The sequence below is a fragment of the Acipenser ruthenus genome, chromosome 2, assembly GCF_902713425.1.
Source record: "Acipenser ruthenus chromosome 2, fAciRut3.2 maternal haplotype, whole genome shotgun sequence".
NCBI classification, from domain to species: domain Eukaryota; kingdom Metazoa; phylum Chordata; class Actinopteri; order Acipenseriformes; family Acipenseridae; genus Acipenser; species Acipenser ruthenus.
Window position 1 is genome coordinate 59285419 of NC_081190.1, and position 26630 is coordinate 59312048.

A 26630-nucleotide genomic window follows, 5' to 3' on the forward strand; every position below is an offset into this window, starting at 1 on the left:
AAATAATAATAATAATAATAATAATAATAATAATAATAATAATAATAATAATAATAATAATAATACAGCTCTTTCATCAGTGACACTCCCTTAGAGATGGTTGCTACCTAGTTCCAAACAACATGGTGCTTTCAATGTTTTTGGCGCTTAAAAAAACAACTAATTTTCCCACTAAATTGACTCTCAGACTTTATCATTTGATATAAAATGATTTAAAAACTAATTTTAAACAATAATAATAATAGTAGTAGTAGATATTATTAATGAAAATGACATGGAATAGCTGACACAGATTTATTATTCTGCTGTACATTTTATAGTTTCACTTCATTGTTCTCCATATGGACACATACCTCAGAATATTGTAAGTGTGCTGTCATGGATTTTGTTTAAATAAAAAGCATAAGCCTTTTTTTATACAAAAGTTTTTAAATGTGTTTTTATTTAAGTGTAGTGCCCCATAAAGTGGTTACCGTTTAAGCTCATGTTGAAAATAGTCCTGGGAAACAGGGTTAGGACAGGTATTTTAGTTGCCCCTGAGTGAAAGTAATATTAACGTGTTTTGAGTGGAAAACCTTTGTTAAATTGATATTCTTCTTATCGCGAAGCAGATTTCCAAGAGTCTATTGCGAAGAAGAGGCCTGAATAATAGATTCATTAATTAGTAACAAGCTTAATTGTGTCTGAATGATTAAGGTCACCATAACATCTGGAATGGCTCAAATTGCTATGAAATGGGTGTCTATTAATTTTTTTTTTTTTGTAATTTTTTTACAGATATGGCTGACAGATGACAAGAGTGTTCAGACTACATTTTTCAGTTTTCTCTTTCTGAATGGTGGTTGCAGTCTGCTGCAAAACACTGCACCATACTGTTTACTAGCTATAGTTTTGATTTATATTAAAATACAACCGCTTACTATATAATTTTACAGGTGTTTTAAAACACACTAATTACCTTTACTACAGACTCACCTGTTTGTTTGGAACCACCTAGCAACAATCACCGAGGATGTGATGTCACACTAAAGAAGCGTATTGGACCGGTGCAGCTGGTTAAGCTGCAATCAGGGCTATATGAACTAAGGGTATTTGGGAAGGAGGTGAGAGGAGTATGGGGGAAGACACTACCAGGAAAATAAACTTAAAACAAAGAAAGGTATTCTTTAAAAGATATATAGTTTGATTTTTACAGGGTAAAATGAGTTAGCCTTCCCTGGCTTAGGCTTAGGTTTAAAAGAAAAACTGTCCACCAAGGGAGCTAGGATTTTGTTTGTTTGTTTTGATTTTGTTCCAGTGTAAATATTATCTCTGAAAAATAAAAGTGTGCAAACCGCGCTAAAATATAAACACTGACTGAGACTTTCTTGGTGCAACCACACAAAAGTGGTGATAGAGCCCTGGGCCATCCTGACAAGAGGGGCTTCATCACAATATATTGTGATGTATCAGCCTAGTTTCTCCATGCTTTTGTGCCGTTTCCCCAACCAGTGTCTGTCTCTTTTAAATGCACACACGGTACACAGTAGTTTTGGTTTTAACGCTGCAACATGTTTTACTGGGAATACAGAAAACAAAATAAATGAAGCAAAACCTAGCTGCTATTTGGGTGCTAGCTAAATAGTGAACATGTGTCCCTACCTAATGCAGGGCAAGGTAAGCCTACTCCTCTGTTTTAAACCATGCAAACAAATTCCACTCGCAAGACCAATCTCCGTTATTCCCAGTCAATTACCTTTGTCCGTTTACCAGAATTACTTTTTACTTTAAACTTTACCAGCACACCGTCCACTTCTGAAACTCCTTCCAAACCCCATCAGAGAACAAACTAACGATGAGCTTTTTATTCGCTCACCTTGATCAGTCGCAGCTGATCGCATTTACCCAATTAGACAAAATACATATATACATATATAAATGCACCAATATCAGTCTTCAGGTTTTCCTTTTGATACATTTACAAAGTCATGCTATTCAAATACAAGTTCCAGTGGAATTGGTTTGGACAACTAGAACTGTGATTTACTGGTACATTTTAACAGTCTTGGTAACTGTGATACTCCATTTAGTAACCAAAGGTATTTTTATTTTACAAAGCTTTATTTTCTTCTTTCCTTCTTCCTACTCCCTACTCCCACCCTGGTATTTTTCTAGAGCTCAAAGCCACAAGCTTCACTTGGCTGCTTTGGCAGCTATTCTTTCACGCTTTTAGATGTGTCAGCATTCCTTTTTTAAGTCAGGCCTGGAATTGTGAAAGCTCTCCCTGAGGCCATTGTGTCTGTCAAGCCCCAAAGCCCACAATTCAACTTTTTTTTTTTTTTTGACGATACAGTACTTCTTAAGCTTGTTAGCTTAAATAATATTTATGTTCATATTTTCAGCCTTACTGTTGTGATTAACATTGATTTATAAAATGAATACACTGGAAGAGTCTATGGGTCTTAGTGGGTCACTGCAACAATTAAAATTTAATTTAAAAACAACCTGACATTTTGGGGGAAAGTGATGTGTAGACCCTATGAAAACCAGTTGGATTGCAAGTTTCTAAGTTGTTCAGTTTTACAGTAAACAAAATATTTAGAGTGGCCATAAGCTATCATTTTTGTATCCTGTCTGCCTTTGGTGTTAATAACATATTGTAAGCCCTGATGATTGGCTCTAGGTGGGCACAAGTAGAAGATGCTGCCTAAAAGGCTACTATAAGATTCCTGTATTCACAAAATGCATTGCATGGCATATCTTTGTGTTTCTTTGCTTCCCAGCAATAGCTGATGTATGAACAATGTTCTCTAAAATGTCACCTAAGGAAGTACACATTGAATCGTTGTGACTCTCTCCTGCATATGGGAGCAACAGCCGGCCGAGCACATGTTAGCAGCTCTCAATCAAAGTCTGTCTGATAAAAAAGCAATTATTGCTCATGTAAGGGGCAGTCCATCTTTACAAAGTGTGGGCTATTTAATTCTACGTCTCTGGAGGTGTAATTTATATATTATCAGTCTGCAATTGCAGGGAAATAAAATGAAATTATCAAATACATTACAAGTATCTTGTAAAATCGTTTGTAGCAATATAAAAGCCTTTTTATTAGCAAAATGTAAACCTCAGGATAATTACATATTTCAGTGCCATTGGCCCTTAAGTAATAAGTATACCCTTTTCCGTTGCATGCAGTTTTTGTCATTTAGGTAACCTGGTGATCTGGCTAATGGAATATTGCGAAATTATCATCCCTGTTAAATTGTTAGCCATTTGCCTCCTCATCCCCTTCTTGACAAATCAGCTTCTGTGCATTTAGCTGCTCTACCAGCCTACACTAGATAAACAGTAGTGTCTGCTCCAATATTTGTTGATGCCTGTTGCCTAACCATTTATCAGTGGTCAGTAAGCACTTCGGCAGCTGGGACTTTTTGTGTGTGTATGAGTGTTAGAGATCAGTGTTTTTAAAAAGCCACGTTAATTGAGGCATGCTTCTTTTCAGCTGAGTGTTGAGGGCTAGACTAAGGACTAAGCTTTTCTGGCACACTGTTGCCTCCCAGTGATAAAGAGTCAAAGCCAGGATACTCTGAACAGTCTTCACTGCCAGTATCGCAGCTGTGCAGAAGGGTAGTATTGGTCAGTATCCAGCCTGTCCTTAAGCCTAGGGTATATAACATGTTACTGGTCTAAGAAATATATATATACATGTAGAGAGAGAGAATTGTGCTGGCTAGAATGAACAGAGGTTTCAAAGTAGTGTTCTGTGCATCAGCAGAAACTAGCTGGGTTAAACACTGAAGTACTGAAGATGAGCCTTCTTTTGGTTGGAGAGTGACCTGCACATTCTGTTGCTCCCTGCTGTGTGTCTGTGATGCATGCATATTTTGTATATGTTACTGTAGTGTCCTAGAAGTCTGTAAATTTGAGACACATACTGAGTCACAAGAAAAAACATTACATTCACCATAGAAGATAGCTGTCATTTTGTTACCAGTCATCAACTTGTGTGGTAAGTACTATAACGTTTGTTGTACTATGTACATGTTTGTTTTTCAGCATGAAGCTAACAACATTAGCTTCACAAATATGCAGTATAATTTTGTTTTTGATTAAAATAATAATAATAATAATAATCCACGTATTTTGAACATTTTATTATTCACCTGTAACCTCATACAATATTTTATTGCATGTGCATGTCAGTGACTAGAATTAATTATTACTGTTGCTCATCCAAACCAAGCCTTGTTATGTAAGAATTTTTATACAGCAGTTGCACCCAACAATAATAATAATAATAATTATTATTATTATTATTATTATTATTATTATTATTATTATTAGCAGACGCCCTTATCCAGGGCGACTTACAGTCGTAAACAAATACATTTCAAGAATTAGTAACCCTTGCACACGTTGTTGGTTCTGAGTTTTAAGAACGTCAACCTCAGAGGAACGTGTTTCCAAATGAACAAACCTCTAAATCTCCTTAACTCTGAACTGATTCACTCTTGCTTTCTGTTACTGTATATGGGGAACAGAGGAGCAGAAGGAACATGCTATGGTCATATTATTTTTATTCATATACATTTTTTATACATTTAGAGAAACAGACTGGAACCCCGGCTCCTTTAAAAGTGATCTTTCAAAGTGGTTTATCTCACGCCAATATTGTCAGCTTATTAACATAAGCATTCACAAAACATTATGCTACTCAAAAACATTATAGAGTTATTCAATCACGTGTTATTTAAACAATTACAGAAAATGAAATCAGAAACATACTAGAAATGTATCAAATGATAAAACATACCTGTATCTGTTGTTTATTTTTATGTGAGATCTGTACTAGCATATTTTAAATATAATGTATAAAATTGATCTTTTTTGACTTTTTTTTTTTTTGCTGTCCATTTAACTATATTCATGCATCTTTTTTTATTTAATTTTTATTTACTTATAGCTAGGGCTTCTGTTTTTCAGGTTTTATAACATTTTTCGGTTCTTATTTTTAGCTATTTTCAAGTTTTTATGCTCATAGGCCAAATTCAATATTTTTTAAATATTTTGCTCGGTGTTAGTGAAGTCTGTCGGCATATAACACTGACATCTCTTATGATTACATTTTACCTTTTATTTTTAAGTAAAAACAAGTTCAAATTGCAGTGAGTTGGTTCTGCTATTTACGATATTAAATACTAAATTTAAATACACAACACTCACGTTTTGTTAATACAGCACCTATTCACGCGCTTCGGTTTATTAAAACCTGCGATGTGTGTTTTTTTCCCCTTACAGACCGACGTCATAGCGCATTCATAAATATTGACACATGCTTTTAAAAGGGAGAAGCAGCATTTTTGAGCATGGGAGCTTCAGCATGCTATTTCACAACTGTACACAATCAGAGTTGCAGTCACCAATTCCAGACACAACACAGGATGTGGCAAAAAACAAATGAGTACAGACATAAAGTTACTGTTTTAGTATCACTTTAGTGTCTTAGTTGTATTTTAAGCAGTTGAATATTGATAGCAACTAACTTGCTTCAGAAGTGGCACTCAGCAATTGAATTTGGCAGCCTTTTTTTTTTTGGCCTATGAGCCATCGGCTCCTAAGGCAAAAAATTTGTCTGGGGCCCTGATTTGTAATTTTGTTTTAAAGAAATGTATTGTAAAGAATAAACAGGAAACAAAAGCAAAACAGGCCGTGAAGCTTATTTGACCAAAAGTGCTTTACCAGTGTTATTGCAAACACTTGCACAAGCAAGTGAGACAATTGTGTGATTTTTATGTTTCATGCTGAGTTTACTGTATTGTGATACGTATTTATCATGAAGACATTGCTGATACCCAGCCTTGAGGTAGTGACTTCATATGTGTAGGATTACATAAACCCTGTTTTCTAAATGTGTTAATAACCATAACTTTGACCTCATTGAGGTCATGCAACTTTTGAGTTATTGTTTTATATTAATGATACAGACATATCAATGGTACAGACCACATGCTTGTTTGTATAGTTTATTTATAGTTGATACACAGCTGTATTTGTTTGTGTTCAAGACTGAATAGATTCAATTATTTTAGCCTGGCTGCATATGACATGCCTTTTAAACCAGGAATAACTGGTCGCTCTTCTTTGCATTGTTTCTAGAGCAGCAATATCCTTTTTGTAGCAAGCTGACTAGAACTGAGACAGTATTCCAGATGGGGTCTTACTATTGCATTGTAAAGTTTTAACAGTACTTCTCTTGATATAAATTGAACACTTATCACTATATATCCAAGCATTTTGTTGGCCTTTTTTTATAGCTCCTCGCCCTGTCACACTTCCCCACATTGTCTAGATCAGGGGTCTCCAACCCTGGTCCTGGAGAGTTACTGTGGCTGCTGGTTTTCATTTCAACCAATCTCTCAATTACTTCATTGAACCAATTATTGGCTTAATTAGTCAAGATTAACAGGTGTTCCAGATCTTTAGCCAGTGATGATGTAAAGACACCTATAAAACCTGCTGGATAGGGGCTCTCCAGGACCAGGGTTGGAGACCCCTGGTCTAGATTAAGACATTTCTGAGTCAACATAAACTCCTAGATCTTTTTCATAGATTCCTTCTTCAATTTCAGTCTCCCATATGGTATTTATAATGGACATTTTTTATAGCCTGCTTGCAGTACCTTACACTTTTCTATATTAAATACCATTTGCCATGTGTCTGCCCAGTTCTGAATGCTGTCTAGATCATTTTGAATGACCTTTGCTGCTGCAACAGTGTTTGCCACTCCTCCTGTTTTTGTGTCGTCTGTAAATTTAACAAGTTTGCTTACTATACCAGAATCCAAGTTGTTCTCTTTGCCACAGTGTCAGGTTATCAATCAGCTGTAAGAGCTGCTGGGACAAGATCAGAATAAGAATGCACCCAGAAGCACTATTTGACATCTTTCTTCTTTTAGTCAGAGCCTTTCCTGTGTCCTGCATGGCAGCTCGCCCTGTCTAACAGGCAGCAGTGAGCCAGGTATCTGTGGCTGTAGTCCTGGGTTTCCCTCAGCCCACAGAGCAACCACTGTCTTCACTATCAGTCATTATGAGTCTAAAGAAACTTAACTGAGCAAAGAGGGAGTGCACCTTTTATTGTGTTGGTAATGCGCTAAGGGCCAATGTCTGTTAATGTCCTAGCGTGTTGAGTTAAAGTTTTAAAGCATTACAATTACCTTGATATATCTGTATTATAGTACAGTATACTTCTCTTTTAATACATTAGTAATTCAAATGTACATGTCTCAAAACCTAGGTTTCCTGATAGTTGGTCTGACAAAGTGCCTGGATGGGAGCCAGAGGTTCATGAGTTCAACCCCCTAACTGTTGAACTCTCATCAAAATACTGTAAACACCCTTTTAAACAAAATGTACACCATGGCTTTGATCACCCACCCAGCTGGTGTTTAACTTGGTTAATTCTTGTTTTTTCCTGTAGGTTAGGAATGCAAAGGTAGGTTAGGAATGCAAACTAGAGATCAGTTAATTTGTAAAGACATTGCAGACATTGCAGATTACAGATTGTTCACGGGAGCATAATTACAACTATAAAATCAATAACCCACAAGTTTTACTATGCCAGTCATTGGACTAGCATTTGGGTACTAGACTTCTCAAAATGTGTTGTGCTAGAGTACTCAAATATGTATACCGAGCATCAAAAGTAACTTAGCACTATTATAACACATTTGTTTTCTAAAAAAAATAAGTTATATAACTGGTGGACATTGACGAAATGTTTTTGGTCTCTTTTTAATCACTCGATCATTCATCCTTGACCATGACACGCTTGAGTGACTGTGACTGACGCATATACACTTAATCACCTAATTAGTGAGACAGTTGATTGGACACTGGATATGCAGTGATTTGAGCTGTTGAATTGCAAGCTTGAATAAAAGCAATAAATAAAATCACAGAAAAAAAACAATATGCCATGTCTGTCAAGAGAGCAGCGCCTTCGTGCAACGGCATGTTGGCGGCTGGACTAGGGCAGCGTACTGTGGCTCGCCGTCTTGGGTGCTCACAGCCAGCAATTTCAAACCTGGCGAGACGGTATAACCAGACACACTATGTCAATGACAGGCCTCGAACTGGGAGACGAAGAGTCACAACACCTGCCCAAGATCGACAGATCATTTTGCAGCATCTTCATGATGTCAGTTGTTAATCAGCACAATAAAAAGTCACTGCGCCTGCTCTAAAACAGAGTTTGTCATTTTTCGAGTGAATTTTATCCAAATGTAAGTGATAAGTTTCTTTTGATGCTCAGTATATATACATGTTTTTTTATCCAAAATTATTCAAAACACACATAAACACTTGAAACCTGCTTGCCAAATGTGTGTTGCTTTATAAGCCAAATAGCATGCTGAATTCTCAGCAGCTCATATTGTTTATGTTATAGAAAGATACATCACAGTTTAAAGTATTCCAGTAAGAATCCAGGGTAAAAGGGTTATAAGATGTGAGACTGGAATATAACAAATACTGTATCTACATTATGGGTCAGGGATGCTAATCTCCACTGTATTCTGTGTTTGTATTGCCCCAGCCAGTTTAATAGGTTCTTATGGAAAGAATGTGATTTCTAACTGAAATATCAGCCAACCATGAGTTGCAAGTTTCTTATGTTTCCCCTTGGTGTCCAATCACCTTCAATGCTACTCCTCCATCCCCATTAAGCACAGAACCCACACTGCACACTGCCCTCCCTTTACTACCAGTATTTCTGAATAGGTGATCTTCAGACACCTGAATGCAGTTAAGGACACTAGACTTGAGGACACTTGTATTACTTAATAATAAAACCCCTCTAGCTTCAGATGTATATGATGAATGATAAACATTACCCATCCACTGCTTCTTGAGTTTGAGAATCTCATTTTCTGTAAGATGTGACTCTTGAATAAGGGCTGTACCACAGTGGTACCTAGATAATGAAGTTAATATTTTATCCCTTTTAACAGGATTCTTAAACCCTTTAGCATTCCATTCAACTACCCGTAATTGGGATGGAACATCATGACACTTTTAATACATATCAGAAATAAAATATATGCAATATTACTGTGTTCCATATATTTAACCAATAAGAAAAATGTACCATAGAGAGTTGTAATCTTAATTGTATGTGTCATCTTATTTCTGAGTTGATCAAAGCAGATGATAACCTAGAATGATCCCTAGACCCAAATAAAGTGATCATTGCGATCTCATAACAATGGGAATTCATAATAACATTGAACACAAAAAACATAAACCCCATTAACAAACATAGTTCTGGTCCTGGGCAAGATTTTCAAAAAACAGTGTTATTGTATCGCACTCCTGGTATAGTAACGAGAGCTTTTGTAGCAAGTGATTTTAATGCTTTGAAATTGAGTCGACGAGGTCATTCATGAACGCATTTCTCATTAAAAAGCTTAATTGTCGCAGGTCACCTACATCACTTCCTGTATCAACGGCTAGATAAGGGGAACTTGTTAATCAAAATGCGTGTTAACGAGTTTAAGAAAAATTAATGGAAGCATAATTCGCTTTTATGGAAACTACTAGCGTACAACGAGACTGCTCACCCACCAGCGAGCAGCAGCCAAATAGAAATTAAAAATAATGAGAGTATGTTGTGAATAATTTGTAAACTTCATTTTAAAATGGTGCATTTCTTCATGCAGTATGTACATTTACTTAGAACACTTCACATATAAAATGCTAATTTACGATTATCTGGAATGTGGGTAAAAATCAAACGGTATGGATTAAATAATTTACCCTCATTCGGGGGGATATTTTGCCACAGTTTACTATATACTCTTAAACTCTGTTAATGCACATTTTGTAATCTTTATTTGGTTAAAAAGAATAAAATACCATAAGTCATCTACTGTATGTATATTGGTTGGAATTAATGTTCTTATGATGACATCTACTTTTGTATATATTTTAGTATGTACAATTGTAGGTTATAAATACATACGTTTCAAGTGCCATTGGTGTTTGTAGTTGTTAGCTATTATGCATGTATACCATGTATGTAACATTTCATTATATATTTATTAAGCTTTTAAAATTACGATATAACTCGACAATACACAATTTGTTTATAATTGTTTGGTGAATTCCTCTAATCAAGCATTTTCTCTGGTATTCTTTGCTTGCCTCCACGATAAATAAACTCAACATGATTAGAAGTAGCCATCGAACACTTACAGTATTATAAGAATATTTTATATGCATACAAACATGTGAAGGTGAAGTGTACATTGTACATAGTGTGTGGGGGGAGTCTGACAACATTATGAAATACGTTTGTGCAAAATCCATGTCAATGATCTCGATCACATTCCTAGTGCATTGCTGTGTGTCCTTGTACGCCTGTTCTTCATTGTTGTGTGGATAAGACACAGGTGTTAAAAGCCAAGGACACATTGCAAATCCACAATCACCTAAGGAAACTTGAATCTGATTTTCTTTTTACCTTGTGTTTAAATGCCTCGCCAAGTTGTAAAACTGGGTGCAATTAAACGTCCCTGACAAACGGACAGACCTAGGTGTTTCAGTCGAGCAAAAGCCATTTTGAAATAAGAACAATCTTTTCTTTTCGTTCCAGGTTTTAGTAGCCCAACATGTTGCGCTGTGGGTCTGTGCTGTCATTTGCACGATGTTTGATTCGGCGGAAGATTGTGAACATGGACAGTCTAGAGGATTCCAAGCTGTGCCGCTGCCTGTCCACTGTCGACCTGATCGCCCTGGGTGTGGGGAGCACCCTGGGGGCGGGGGTGTACGTGCTGGCTGGAGAAGTAGCCAAGGGGAACTCGGGGCCCAGCATCATCGTCTCCTTCCTGATCGCTGCACTGGCCTCAGTCATGGCAGGACTCTGTTACGCAGAATTTGGTGCCCGCGTGCCAAAAACTGGCTCTGCATACCTCTACAGTTATGTAACTGTCGGGGAGCTGTGGGCTTTCATTACCGGGTGGAACCTAATCCTGTCATATGTGATAGGTAAGGTCTTAGGGTAGAGTTCTGGTGGTTATTGGTTAGGAGGGATGGTGGAAACTGAAATAGGATCATGGGTCCCTGATTTCGTAGGTTGTAGGGATGTTAATGTCTTGTTTTCTAGTGAAATACGTTTGATGGTCTCAGCAGAAGCAGTAGTAGTTCACAAAATAACCATACAATTGTAAGTGCATTTCGATTATTTTTTTTGTGACAAATTTGTAACTTTGGGGTGTTGTTCAGGGGGTATGAGCGCCTCCCCCTATTTCCTTCCTACCAATAACATGTGCTAAACCCCTATTTAAACCCCAAGCTATGCGCTTGCTCTCTGTCTTGCATTTTTTGTTTTCCTGTCAAAGCACAGCTGACAAACGCCGCTGAACATTCTACCCTCGATACTGCTGGACAAAGCTGTCTCGCTCTGAATTTTCGAATGCATTCCCGAATGGGTTACACAGCCCAGCAAGACTCTGATTTAATCCCGTAAATCCGATTATCAATTTAGATTTAAAATCGCTACTCACATAACTTTTCTTTGCCACTCACGCTGTGCAGCGCTCACTCCTGCAGTCCAGTAGAAAGAAAAGCTAATTGCTGAGAAAATCTACTTGGCTTCTTCAAAAGCTGTTTGCTGAAGGTATCTTTCTCTGCAGGATCGAATTCTCGAATGGCGACTGAATTTCTCCTCCTGGTCAAATCTGCTGATCACGTGCCGGTGCCTGCAGCACGCTCCCGACAAAGCAATTATTGTCCTCTCTGCATACTTCTCTATTTACTATGAACTGTCGTTTCTTCAGCCACTGACCTCCTGAACACACTTCGAAACCACGATTTTTCGCTTAGAACCTGTCCCCTTACACGCATGTGCCATGACAGCAGCGGCTGCCATTTCCACTGCGCAGCGCCTGCCCGTGCAGTCCAGCTCAAAGTAAAGCTGCTTGATGAGGGTAAGCAGAAATAATATTCTTGATAAACTGTTTCCACTATTTCACGACATGGATACATGCAGTAATAGATACTGTACATGCCCTTATGTTCACTCCCTTAGGTTTTGGTTTTGCATTTGCGTATTGTCACACAGCCCTGCAGACTCCATTTGTTATTTTCGTATGTGCTTCCCTGTGCGTTGCCAGGCTTTCACTTACATTGTTCAATTTTTTCTGTGCTTTGGTCGTAAGAAAAGTGACAGGAGCGGCCCTGCTCTGTGTTCTGCAGCAGTGTTCTGTGTTTACATTATCATCACAACGCCGTTGATTCCACGCTATCATTGATTTTTCACGTTCATCTAATTTTGTTTTTTATTATATTGCTCCCTATGCAGTCTGCTGCCCTTGACCAGGCAATTCATTCAGCAATATTCTTTTTCTCTTTCAACACTAGCCATGAACTCTCAACTGAAGCTACAACTTCATTGTAAACTACAAGCTCACTGTTGCAAGTCAAGCAGTTACCGGTTTCTGCCACTAGAGGTCTCCCATGTCCCAAGAGTGAAACTCATCAGTTCTCCAGTCATATCAGATTCTGGTGATTTAGTTATGTTAAATATATTTATTTTATTTCTACTTTGGTGTAGTATCCATTTGTGTTCAGTTAAGAAGCCAAAAGTATTGTAGGCCGCCCTATACTCAGATGGCATATAAATATGCAATAATTTCAATTCTGCATGTTGCGCAGTCAATGTCGGTTCCTGCAACCTGTACATGTGCAACCTCTGCGGTACGCTCACTCCCTTTCCATCTGCCCGCTTTTCTCCAAATGACAAACATCCTTCCTCATCACTTCCAATCCCATCAACATCTCCGTCTTGTCCCAGGCACTACAAAATCACCCCGATTTGCAAATTAATTTCCTACCTCATCTCTGGACTTTCCAGGAAGCACAGAAAGACATCCTTCCTGCAGCACTGGAATGGTCTTTCTCTGATTTCATACCTCCTGCAGTTCAGCGGAAAGAAAAGCTTGCCGAGAAAAGCTACTTGTAAAAGCTAGTTACCTAGAAAAGCTTCTTGCCAAACGTAAACAGAAAAACCTTCTTACCGAGCGTAAGCATCCTCCTCAATCTCCTCTCATCTGCTCGAGAATATATGGCTGCCACCCTCACCCCATCCACCCACTCCTCCTACGCAATTGGCAGTTTGCCTTCACAACCTTCTGCAACAAAATCGAATTTTTCCTACTCCCTTTAATCAGGATTTCATTATTTCCTTCCTTGTACATGCAAAAGACAATCTACACCTCTCCTTGGGAACTCTCAAAACTTAGCTAGCAGGCATTTAATACCAGTATCGCCTGTCCCATGTATTCCCCCCCCTATCATCAATCCCCACTGTCCGCCGCCTTCTTGGAGGGATGGCAAAGTGTCCCCCCTCCTCCCACCTCCTGTCCACCAATTACTGCCAGTTATTCTCTTTCACCTAATCACAATCCTCCGCCAAGGTTGTTTCTTTCCTTTCGATGATCTAGTCATATAATCTCTTTGCCTTGCTGCCTTCTTTGGTTTTCTCCGCTGTTCTGAATTCGCTGTCTCCTCTCCCTCCAGTTTTTCCCTCCCTTGGCCCTTGCTTCTGCGATCTCACTCTAGTCCCTGAATCTCACTATCTCTTCTTCCTACTAATTTCCAAAACAGACCAGCTCTGCCAAGGTCAGTTTTGTGCAGCTCCCTAAGCTCAACTTCCCTCCTTATTCTTCTCTGTCCCACTATCTTTCCTGTAGCAACCCCCCCAACCCTTCTGATCCCTGTTCATTTCACAGTCTTAAAATACCTATCTGAAGATTTCATGATTAAACATATTAGGTATTCCTTCCATAGATGCAGCAGTTAATGTCAACAGGCCTTTCACTGCAGTGGAATCTTGTGTTCGTTCTACTCCCTCATATATCTTTGCTCAAGATATAATTTATGCCCAACATAGTATTGTTAGTATGCCCGGAGTGGGGGCCATCTCTCTCTGACAGGACCAGAGGTTTCCTCTGAACAGTGAGATTAGTCTTTAATTGCCCTATCAAAAAAAAAAAATTATATATATATATATATATATATATATATATATATATATATATATATATATATATATATATATATATATACTGCTGTGCAAAAGTCTTAGACATGTTGCATTTTTCTACTCTGATGCATTATGAGCATCAACAATTTACTCAAAGCTGCCACTAGTGTTTTCTACTATTATAACAACCTTGACTTTGAGTGAAATAGCTTGCATCCCTCGATTTTCAAGGTGTGGTATCCGAAGCATAATCAGCAAGTACAGAGAAACATCATCTGTAATTGACAAACCCAGGACTGAAAGAGCAAAAAAGCTGTCTGACAAGGATGAGCAATACTTGAAGATAATATCCTTAAGGAATAGAAAGAAGACAAGTGTTGAATTGGCAACAGAACTGGCAGAAGGCACAGGTGTCGTTGTCCAATAGTCCAATAGTCCAAAGCACCTTTGACCATTGTTCCATAGTCCAGTTTCTGTGTTCTTGTGCATATTTTAGTTCCCCTTTGATTTCAAAAGTAACCTTCGTACTGTTGATTTGATGGACAACAACACCTGTGCCTTCTGCCAGTTCTGTGGTCAAGTCAATGCTTGTCTTCTTTCTGTTCCTGCTGTATACGTTTCTTCAGGGCAAATCAGCTAAAGTTGGGTAACATATTGATGTTAACTGGCACATTTTAACTAAAAAAGCAGTTTTATTTTTTAAGCAGATTTATACAGTATAATAACGCATGTCTCTACAAGCCCAAAACAAAAATAAGTAACTTTGAAAACCCATGTAATTTTCACTTTTGCTATCGAATTCAAACTATGGAGGTAACGCACAGGGTGTGGGGCTGCTAGAAAAGTGGGGAGAAGGAAGTTTAATCAGTGGGTCCATTTGGAAAAAGCTCATTAGCTCATTAGCATTCAACTCCTGCTGTTCATTAGCTGGCAAATTTAGCAGAATTCTGTGCTGCTCTCACCTGGATACTGACTGATTTGTAAATGAAGACTATGAATAATCTCTTGGTGTTATTTCAAAGGTACTTCAAGTGTAGCGAGAGCTTGGAGTGGGACTTTTGATGAACTCCTTGGTAAACAAATTGGTCGGTTCTTTAGCACCTACTTACGAATGAGCTCTCCTGGGCTAGCTGAATATCCAGATTTCTTTGCAGTGTGTCTGATACTGTTATTATCAGGTAAGAAAATAACTGTCTTTTTTTCTTTCATAATTTATACAATACGCCAGGGTAGATCAACTCATACCAGCATTATCTAGTGGAAATCGCTTCACCCACACCCATGAATATATCTACAAGTGGAAGGTCTGGTATTACAGAATATAAATATATTTGTGTTTACAATATTTGGCCTCTAGTGTTTAGTGTTTAGAGTAGAAGACAATAAGTGAAGTTGGGTGACTGATCGCTGGTGCAAGCTGCTTTTTATTTACTTATCTATACAGTATGTAAAAATCTATTCTTTACCAGACACAATGATGTTACTTTCTACAGTTGTATGTAAAAAACTACAAAATTATCATATACTCAGCTGACAGCTCCATCAATCTAGATATAACCAAATGCTGCTAGGCATCCCAGCCATATTGTGCTGTAGTTGGGATAAACTACAGTTTATGGTTTGTATTATCTTGTAAAGATTATTTGAATGTATAAGTTTTTTTTTTTTTCTTGTTCCAATATTCTGAAGGTCTGCTGTCTTTTGGTGTGAAGGAGTCTGCTTCAGTCAACAAAGTATTCACAGCTGTTAATGTGCTAGTTCTTGTGTTTGTCATTATCGCTGGCTTTGTGAAAGGAGATTCAGAGAACTGGAAAATAACAGAAGGTGCTCTCATAAATTTTACTGCAGTGACAAGGTACTGTGGCAAGATATTTGTAAATAAAAAAAAAAAAAACATTCTAAGTGCATGCATTGAATCTCTAGTACACCAGCTTGCAGGACCTAAACAGTATGTAGATTCATATGTCTACATATCTGTACATCTACTGTACTGTATAGATATTTGCATCAATAGAATATACATTTGTTACAAACTACTACTAATTGTACCTTACTAAACTGTAGGTACCACAAATAAAAATAAAATAAAACAAAACATTATTAATCACAAACAGTATTTTTTCATATGTAAAACTCTAATATACAGTTTAATATAAAAGTGTGACAGGATTTTTTTTTTAAACGGTTTAACACTTGTGTATTTCAATTGTGTTTTCTTAGAAACCTGTCGTTGGCAGATAATGTCACCAGTGCATATGGTGTTGGTGGTTTCATGCCCTTTGGTTTTGGAGGAACGCTGGCTGGAGCTGCTACCTGCTTCTATGCGTTTGTTGGGTTTGACTGCATCGCAACAACAGGTCAGTTCTGTGAAAGAGAGAGCTATGATAACAGGCAGAACACCAACAAGTACATCTGTGTCACTTCAAGAATATACGGCACAGTGTGTGTCTCCACACAACTGTAGAAATAGCTTGCTTTTCTAGTTCCACGTTGATTTATAAACATACAAGCCATGTCAAATGTTTGTTTGGTAAAAAAAAAAAAAAAATATACAGCTTTTCATTTAAAATGCTGGCAGATATACATTTGCATAGTTCCCACATTTACTTGGCAGACCAGTGTGTGGGACACATTAGCTTTTAGTTTATAGTATATGCACTGCATGTGTTGCACTGCTATTGCACTGCAGAAATTGAAGGCTAACATGTTAAGATGACATGTTCACAACTGTGTGTGAGATGTTGCTAAGCGCATAATGGTTTCTGTGTTTACCTTCAACTTGCTGCAGTCCACTGCCTTTGTAAACCACTTTGAGATGCTGTAGCATTATATAAAAGTAGTGTTTTACTTAATATGTAGGGAAATATAAAATATAATGCTGGATATTGTCCTAGCTGCGTAATACAGTTTATTCAAATTGATGTACTGCTAACATCAAAAGTGTACTAAAACCTTGAGTCGTGTAGTCTTACTTGTTGGAGAGGGCAACACAATGGAATGACCCATATATAGGGTTTTTATTATTTATACTGTATTGGATATTTATTTAGATCTAGTCAGTTTTTCTCTGAACAAATGTTTATTTGATTTTGAATATGTAATGTATGTTTCTGTGTGTGTGATTTTGCCAACATGAAGTTAGTAGATAAGAAATGTTCCATCCTTCTTAGTCCCTGTATCCACTTAAATTGATTTAGCTATTTATATTATAAATCATACAGTAGGTTTTTTGGTGCTGGGACCTAGAATCCACATAGGCTGACTCATTCTAGGTCTCCTTAGCACCAAGAAAAAAAAAAAACAACATCCACTCAATTTGTGTGAGGCCTGAGGAGGTTATAAGTTAAAGCGGATAATGTGCTTAAGTTCCTCCCATGATGTAATTTCAGGTGAAGAGGTGAAGAACCCTCAGAAAGCGATTCCTATTGGGATTGTCACCTCCCTGCTTGTCTGCTTCCTGGCCTATTTCGGGGTCTCTGCAGCACTGACTCTTATGATGCCATACTACCTCCTGGATGAGAAGAGCCCTCTCCCTGTTGCTTTCGAGTATGTTGGCTGGGGTCCTGCAAAGTATGTGGTGGCAGTGGGATCCCTCTGTGCTTTATCAACCAGGTGAGGAAATCCCTTGCACTTCTTACTGGATTTACATGTACTGTATCTGTAAGCGTCATAGAGTTGAGGGAATGCCCTTTGTGCTTTGTGACATATGGGAACTAAAAAATTATCGGGGTTGTGACAATAGTGAAACTTTATTGTGATTTGAAAATTGAGATTTGAAAAACAAAAACAAACAGAGAAGAAGATTTAACCATAAACTATGCCAAGGTACTACTGTTCAAAGTATTTTTTGGTGTGATAAAAAAAAAAGCTGACAAAAGGATATTTCTTTTTATTTTAATTTAATCTGCAGTTGATACTATATATATATATATATATATATATTGTGACAAAGCACAACTCACTCGGGTTCGTTGCCCCTTTAAAAATACGACCCAGAACAATGAAATGGATTTTTAAGCGCTGGTGCGCTATTTTTAATAAACACAAAAATCAAACACACAAAATACAAAAGCAAAATAAACACCTAGCTCCTCTTGGAGCACTAACTCAACTTCCAGGAACACCCTTCCTAACACGGGACAGCTAAGCTGTTTTCCCGTCCTTACAAAAACACACTGGTGTCACACCGCACTTGCTTCTTCTCTGGCTACTCGGAGACAGAGCACCTCTCCTGCCTCCTTCTACTCAGCAGCGTAGAGCAGACTGACTGCTCTCCTTATAAACCCTGCACCTGGCTCTAATTTACAATCATAGCCAGGTGCAGGTGATAATTAACAATAAAACAATTAACAGAAAACATTCCGCACATGTTTTTACTGCAGAGAGGTTTTAACCCCCTCCCTGCTGTCTCACAATATATATATATATATATATATATATATATATATATATATATATATATATATATATATATATATCATAAAGTTAGACTGCTAGTAACACAATGTTTATTTGAGGATTAAACTGCCTTTAAAAATTTAAACAAGAGGTTTCTTATTGTTTCATAAACATATTTGATGTCCACTAAATGCAAATAAATGTGGGTACTGTATCTGTCAATGCTAGCCAGTAAGTATTTAGTGTACATTTATATACTGGGTTAATGATAGACATGTTTGGGGTTAGTTTGCAAGGTAATTTTTCTTTTTTTTTATTTGATAGGAGGTAATAGAAAACCTTAAGTTTTCAAACAGATAGACAGCAGTTCTGGGTTCCTTAAATGTTTATGGAAAAGGTGGTGGTACTGCTTTGAACTGGTTTGGAGCATGCATATTTTCTTTTCTTTTTTTTTCTTTGGCTACATGTTAGTAACATTTTTTTTTTATAAAAAAGAAAAAAGAAGTGGTAGTAATTGAAATCAAATTCCTAATACATGGTTAGATATTCACATGAATAAGCATCTATACTTATTTATATTTAACCCCTCATCAGACTTTATACATCATGAAGTGTGACCATGTAAGGTTGATTTTTTTTGTCCCAAACAATGTAGCCAAACAAAAATAGCACTGCTGTTCCTTGCTTTTCATTCTCTATACTACCCCCTTGCGACTACTGTAAGTTTGCCTCTCTAACTTTTGCCACATTTGCATGTCTCTGCTCTTCACGCAGTCTGCTCGGTTCCATTTTCCCAATGCCTCGTGTTATCTATGCTATGGCAGAGGATGGGGTGCTTTTCAAAGTGTTAGCCCGAATCAATCCTAAGACAAAGACCCCAGTAATTGCAACAATGGCCTCCGGTGTCATCGCAGGTGAGTTCTGAGGGAATGTTGGAATGTTGAAAAATCTGGTTTAGCTTCTATTCAATGGGAGTAAATGTGAAACTGAAGAAGGAAAACAACGAGAAACCTTTTTGTAGGTATCTATTTCGTTTTCTAGACAGCTTACTATTTTAGTTTCACATTTGCTGAGTGCGGTAGGAGAATGATTTGTTGTAGATGTATGCATTTGAACTGTGAATCTTCTGTTCTAGCCTGTTGGGTTCCATGTTCCCCTTGCCCCGCATTCTCTTTGCCATGGCACGAGATGGCTTATTATTCAGATTTCTTTCCAAAGTGAGTAAACGTCAGACGCCAGTTGCTGCCACACTGGCAGCAGGTTCCACCGCTGGTAAGCCCCTGAGGATATTCAGGTTGCACCTGCAACAAGACCATTTGCATGCAGGGATCTTGCTGGGAAAGTCAGCTTTGTGCAGTGTGCATGCAGCTAGAAATTCTTATTTATTTTTCCTGTATGGCGGTAAAGTAATTTATGACAGTGAGTATGTATGCTTGGTTTCAATACAAAGGCTCTCAAATCGGTGAATTGCTTTTACCATTGAAGCAGCATTCAAGATTTAAAATTGCACTGCTTAAATAGAAGTACTGTAGCATGATAAAAGCTACCAGCATAAATGCAAAAGTAATATGTGAAATTGCTCGGTTTAGTAGCCTTAAATTAATTGTATGTGAAATGAATCAGTTCTTGAGATTTCTTTCATTGGTAAAACCAAGCATACCTACTTACTGTGGTGCTTGATTCGGATTTAAAAATCAAAGTATAATAATTCTGTGATACACTGCATTCATAGATCTTCTTCAAACAACCCTTCTTAATAATGCCAGATCCTAGAAGTTGAGCCTCGGTTGTCACCATGCATTTCACTTACAGTGCATGTACACGTGTATGATTGGCAGTATTTCATTTGCACCCTTAATTAGCTTTACTGTAGTACATACATTTTGTGTTACATAGAGTTTATGGTATTCCTGAACTGTGTTTTCAGGATTATTGTCTTTTAAAAGACAGTTTCATAAACAGTACAATCATTTTTTTTGTTTGTTTAAATAACCAAAATGCCCCCCAAAAATGTAAAAACACACTATACAAGTGCAAAACATTATTTAATCTTAAAACACATTCATGCATGACAAAAGTAAGGTCATTATTTATCAATAAGCTTTTTTTTTTTTTTTTTTTTTTTTTGGTGGGGTGGGGGAGGTAGTTGTGGTTTTCTGTACTGTTTTGAGGTACTCGTGAGTTATTCTCTGGTTTGCTTGAATGTCAATGCTGACACCTGCATAATAAATCTGGGTCAAAACCTTGATCTGTTGACCAGTTTATTTCCCTTGCACTTGACAGCTGTGATGGCATTCCTATTTGACCTGAAAGCCCTCGTTGACATGATGTCTATTGGAACCCTTTTGGCTTATTCCCTGGTAGCAGCCTGTGTGCTCATCCTCAGGTAAGTTATAAATAATATGTTAGTGAATAAAGCAAATCAGTTAACATGTTTCCCTTTAGTGAATGAAAATGAAGCACTCTCTTGTGACACCCCTTGGATTATTCATTGAAATATGTAGTCTCGACTGTCTGTACTGTCAATCACTATGTTGGTAACTGATTCTCAAACATAACGGTTGCTAAGTAAACACAACAATGTCATTTTAATGATCATAACCGTGTCAGAGCTAAATACTGACACCTTCAGTTGTGTTACCACAGGACTGCTCTTTTTTTGGCCCCCTCATTAACATCACTAAATACAATAAAGGTATTAGATCCACCAATATTTAGATGATTAAAATGAACCCCATCAGCATTTTCATCTAGAAAAAATGGAAATGCTTCATTGATGGCTTGTAAAATGTTGTTATAAAGAAGCATAAAAAAAGACAACTAAATCTCTCTAAGTAGCCCTTACAGTCTTTGGAAACTTAAGTTCTGAATAAAGTCTTCAGAATAAGTTTTGCAGACTCTACAACTGCCATTTAGGAATCATGCTTTATGTTGATACAATTTTGAGTAGATTTTTAGTTTAGTTCTGAGAGATATTTCCTGGTTTCACACCATTTTGGGATTTGAATAAAACCACATCTTGGAAGATTAAAAGCTATAAAATGAAAATTGATCTTATAAAAGTGATTTAAAATATACCAGTTTTCGGTTAGGGTGGCTTAATGGGTACATGTAAAGTGATATTATACAGGGAAATATGTGTGGTGTTCTATAGTGACCTTTGAAAGTTAAATGTATATGCTACCTTGTGGTCATATAGTAAAATTGCGGCAATTTAGGTAGTATGGCTTAGCAGTTGTTTTAGTGCTATTACTGCTAAGTAGGAGCTAAAATGATGACTGTAATAGCTTCTCAGTCAATCGGGAAACCAGTTACTGCATTTTAGTGTTCAAATACATCAATGTATAGCATGACTGGCTTAGTATGAAACAACTCATCAGGAATTTCTGGAAGTGACTGTACTGGATCTAAAAGCTATTCATTGTGGTCCAGTCCATTTCTTGACACTGACTAAAAAGTGTATATTTGCCTTCCTCTTGCATTACGTTTTTATTATTATTATAATTATTATTATTATTATTATTATTATTATTATTATTATTATTATTAATGTCGTAGGTATCAGCCTGATGGATCTTGTGAAAAGCCTAGCCGCAAACCTGAGAGAGAGAATCTCACTTCAGAAGACCGCGAAACAGAATTGACAGAGTCAGAATCCCAACTGGCCATGCTTAAAGAAGGAGGATTTACTCTGCAGGATGTGCTCAACCCCTCCATGCTGCCGACAGAGCAGTCCTCCTCTGTGGTGAACATTGCTGTCGGCGTCATAAGTACGTAGCAATGTGTGTACAGTATGGAAACATGTTGTGAAAATGTCAACTCTTAATCAGTACAAAAGGCTGCTGAGAAAGGACTTTTAATAAAGATGAATATACTAATTTCATTTTAGTACTACAATTTTGGTGCTGTATCTACTCTTAGTTTAGGAAAAAAAATGTAAAGGCTTGCAGCTGTTACAGAGTCAAGGTAATAGCAGTGGCCTAAATAGCAAGTAACTTCAAATTACATTTTGGTTAATTGTTTCCTATACAAATGGTGTGTTTTGCTTTTTAGTTTTCTTTGAAGTTTTTGATGTAGTCTGTGTTAAGGGCCCTGAGTTCAGGAGCTACAATTCCATTCTAGTTACCTGACATAGACGTTATGTTATCCAGGCTCATTCAGCCAAAGTGAAAGTGGAGTTTATTTCCTATTTCCCTGCCATAACTTGCTTGACCAAAAACGACGCCAGGGACTGTAAATCGAATGTGGATTTTTAAACCTACTCATTCCAAATCCAAAGGCACTACAAGGAGGCATCTTGTCAGTCAGATTGTTGATATTTTGAGAAGAGATGTCAGTTATTTTTTTTAACAATTCGTGTTACCTTTTATTTCTCCAGCTTTCGTAGTATGTATTGTGAGCACACTCACCACGTATAAGGGGGAAGCTGTGCTCGCTATGGAGTCTTGGATCCTTGGCCTACTTGCTGTGTGCCTGATGGTGTTTATTGTGTGTCTCTTCATTGTCTGGAGGCAACCTCAGACTCGCAAAAAAGTGTCTTTCATGGTAGGTGCATAAAACATGGTAATTGTACAAATCAATTACTACTGCACTGGAGCTGACTTGTAACTGATAGGCATTTCCATTTTCTATATTTTAAATACGTTATACTATGATATAAATAGAATCCCATCTCAGTGCTTTACAATGTATGAGAAAAACCATGGTCCCTCTCCAGTATGTCAAACCAATGTCAAACAGATACAGAAAGCTACTTCCACAGAATGATGACATTCCCTAGCACCTTAATTTGGAACCAAAAATAAAATGATGATAATTCCCTAATTTCCTTATCTTAAAACCTTGTTACTATGTGAGTTAATAAGCCAGCCCTGTGGGGAAAACACATAAATGACAGTTGTATTTACATCCAGTGTTGTCTAATTATTATGACCTAAGTATGTCTGTGTTTTGTAGGTTCCCATGTTGCCATTTTTACCAGTTCTGAGTGTCTTTGTCAATGTTTACCTGATGGTTCAGCTAAGTGGGGACACCTGGATCCGCTTTGCAGTTTGGATGGCTGTTGGTAAGTACAGTTCCTTCAATTTGTATTTTAACATGTTTCTTTAGCAGAATACCCTCAACGGATGCAATTCTAATCCTGAATTTATACTGGAACTCACTTTATTAAAATATCTACCAGTACATTATCCCTTAAAAGGAAAGCATTCAACTGTTTTGGGTATCTGGGACATGTTGAACACCACACACACAAAAAACGCATATTGTACGCATATCTCAACAACATTATTACTGAAAGTGGTTTCACTTTGAATAGTTTTCACCATAGTGGATAGTTAATCATTTTTTTAAGTTGATGAAACAAACGCAGATAATTTGTAACATTTTTTCACTGCCACAGTAAAAGGAACCCTAGTGTATTTTGAAACCAAATAGCATTAAAATATTGAAATATAAGTATATTAAAAGCATTTACTCTGATTTTTTTTTCTCCAAAATGTGTATATTTATACTGTTGTCAAGTGCCTGCAGTTTATTTACTGACCACTTGTCAATTTTGTTAAATGCTTATAGCTGGATTCATTCTACCATACTGTGAGATGATCAAAAAACAAAAGCATCACAACCAACCACACACAACTGCTATGATCTTTATTAATATTAGGCTTGTTTAGGTCTTCTTAACATAATCTGTACACCTTGTAATGAGAACTGAAAAATGTTAAACAGGATCAACACCAAAGGCTGGTTTCACAGACACTGATCAGCACTCATTTTGGACTACTTAAATTACTATTGCATTACTGTTTTTGTCACCAGCTATAAATGCACATCTGTAATTATTTCTAGGGATCTAGTTTACTCCGATTTGTGCCACTGCAAGGTCAATGGATATCATTTGTTTTCTTTAGCCTTATGTGGTGAAAATCCATCCAGTTTGAAATCATTTTAGCAGAGTCACAGGTTTAGTAGTTACATCTGGTTTTAGCATACTGTGCAGGTACTTGCATGCATTTGTATCCATTTAACATTCCTATACTGCGCTTGTTTCAAGGCTTCCTGATTTACTTTGGCTATGGTATCAGGCACAGTTTGGAAGGCCAACGGGATGAAGACGATGATTCAGTGCACAGAGAAATGGCAAATAAGAACTCGTCTGAGGGAGCAGAGGACGATGTCAATGCAGATGAGAACAACCACTTCATTATCCATGAAAAAACAAGCGAATGTTAAGCCTGAGCAGCCAGCTGCAGACCGAGTCACAGCCCTGAGAATGTATCTTCTGTTAGTGGCAGTACACCTGGGCATAACATGAATTGTCAGTGTTCATCTGCTTTTAGCAGACATTTTTTTAACCTATATTTACATACGTTCTGCATATTTTTGTAGTTTGTCGATGTGTACCTGAATCAGGTGGCAACCTTTCATGCCAGAGTGCTGAAGTTCAGTGGATCAGGGTCGACCCATGCCTTCAGAAAAAGAAGGAGCCAAGAATAAAACTTCAGTAGAAAATGGAGGTCATCCCTGACCGATTTCTTCTGTATAAGTGCCTACGAAAAAAGAAGAAATAAAGGTGCAGGAGAAGGTGTATTGACATCTTTACCAATAAAGTGTTGCCGGGGCTGGGTCTCTGTGTTGTCGAAAGGTGAAATCATAGTTGGAATCATTGGAAAATTGAGGGTGAAAAGTTTTTATATTAATGGTTGTAAACAACTGTTAATATTTGTAATCATTTAAAAACAAGACTGTTGTCCAGAAGAAATTAACAAAAGAGTGGTCATGTGCTTTGGTGGTACACATTGTAATAAGTCATATGCATAACAAGTAAAACCAAAATCCAAGTGGCGGTAAGTCTTGCACACATTCACAAGTATCTACATACAGTACTGCATGCATACTGGAACTTTTTTTTGAATGCATACTTCTAATTTTTTTTTTATTTGTGCCATAAAGGTCATTATCAAAAACAAAGCAGCAATGCATAACATTGTTTTAAAAATGGATAGGTGTTTTTTGGAAGAGTTATTGGTCACAGAAGTGCAACGTATGTAATGCCATAACTGTATTGTAACATTAGTATTATTACATCTGTGTTTCTAAGACCACTGTATTTAGGTATCAGCGGAGCTACAATATAACTGATCATGGAATTGAAATACTACATTTCAACATGACTTTTTGTTTTTTATGCAACCTGATCAGGCATGTAGATATTATGTTGAAGCTTAACAAATAACCAAATAGGTTATGTGATGTTCATGACCAATAGATTAGTGAAATGATTAGATATTGCATATCTGGAGAATACTACATGACTAACTGTAAATACTAAAGATGTAATTATAAAAGTGTCACCCATACTGGTGCAAAGAACCAGAAGTGTTGAGCTTAATATGCACCTCTATAGAAAAAAAAGTATCTGTATTGTGTATTCTGTATTGTATATTTTCATTTTTATGGAGTTGTAATATTTGTTCTCTTTCAATCTCAAAATGTCAACCATTACGAGTTGGGAAATGACCTGAAATGAAATGACCTGAAATGAAATGTCACATGACCTAAGCACATGTTTAAAAAGCTGCCTGTTGCATTGTGGAACAAAACCTTTGCTGTTTGATTCCTTGCTCCATCCTGAGCAGACGTGTCTCCACTTGCTGTTTTCGTGAGAATCTCTTTCTCTTCGAGACTCGCGTCTCGCGTTATTACCTCGCGTAATCCTCTTCGGAAGCTGCCTTGCCCCTTCCTTTGGATGTAACGGTAGTTCTTTTTCTGTATTGATTGTATTTTGAGCTAAATCACACGGCTGTGTGTTTTTAGTGCGGATTGCTGAGGAGCAGCGGCTGCTGTTTCCAGTTTTCTTTTTAAAAAAAAAAAAAAACCCCACACACACACATTTGTTCTAATTTGTCTTTTGACAAATTATTTATTGTTTTGGTTCCTGACCCGTGTTCGCACGTTGTGCCAGACCAAGTATTTGTTTTTTGTGTGTCTTAAAATCTACTTTACCGTTTTCTTTGGTGGGCTACAGTGTGTTCCAGTGTGCCCACGCCTCGTGGCCGGCTCGGCATAACACAGCACATTAACCCGGTGAATAGCACTCCGTTGCATAGCACCTTGGGCTTTATTCAGTGGTACACAGCACTTCCGTGCATAGCACCCCATACACTCACCGTGGTGCCCCGTGCATTAACCCATGCATAGCTCTGGTGCAT

The 26630-nt window shown here is 37.4% G+C and overlaps 1 protein-coding gene across 1 annotated transcript in view; it reads left to right on the forward strand.

Annotated features, from left to right (window-relative positions):
* LOC117408676 (cationic amino acid transporter 2-like) overlaps nucleotides 1-26137 on the forward strand; it is a 45361-nt gene extending 19224 nt beyond the window's left edge. Inside the window, exons 4-14 of the mRNA XM_058997783.1 lie at nucleotides 10630-11021; nucleotides 15042-15197; nucleotides 15709-15874; nucleotides 16240-16376; nucleotides 17409-17631; nucleotides 19192-19331; nucleotides 20701-20803; nucleotides 21976-22187; nucleotides 22796-22962; nucleotides 23374-23482; nucleotides 24473-26137. Coding sequence (XP_058853766.1) covers nucleotides 10646-11021; nucleotides 15042-15197; nucleotides 15709-15874; nucleotides 16240-16376; nucleotides 17409-17631; nucleotides 19192-19331; nucleotides 20701-20803; nucleotides 21976-22187; nucleotides 22796-22962; nucleotides 23374-23482; nucleotides 24473-24651 — 1968 coding nt within the window. The 5' untranslated portion in view covers nucleotides 10630-10645 and the 3' untranslated portion in view covers nucleotides 24652-26137. The remainder of the gene's footprint in view (nucleotides 1-10629; nucleotides 11022-15041; nucleotides 15198-15708; nucleotides 15875-16239; nucleotides 16377-17408; nucleotides 17632-19191; nucleotides 19332-20700; nucleotides 20804-21975; nucleotides 22188-22795; nucleotides 22963-23373; nucleotides 23483-24472) is intronic.
* Nucleotides 26138-26630: the final 493 nt, after the last annotated feature.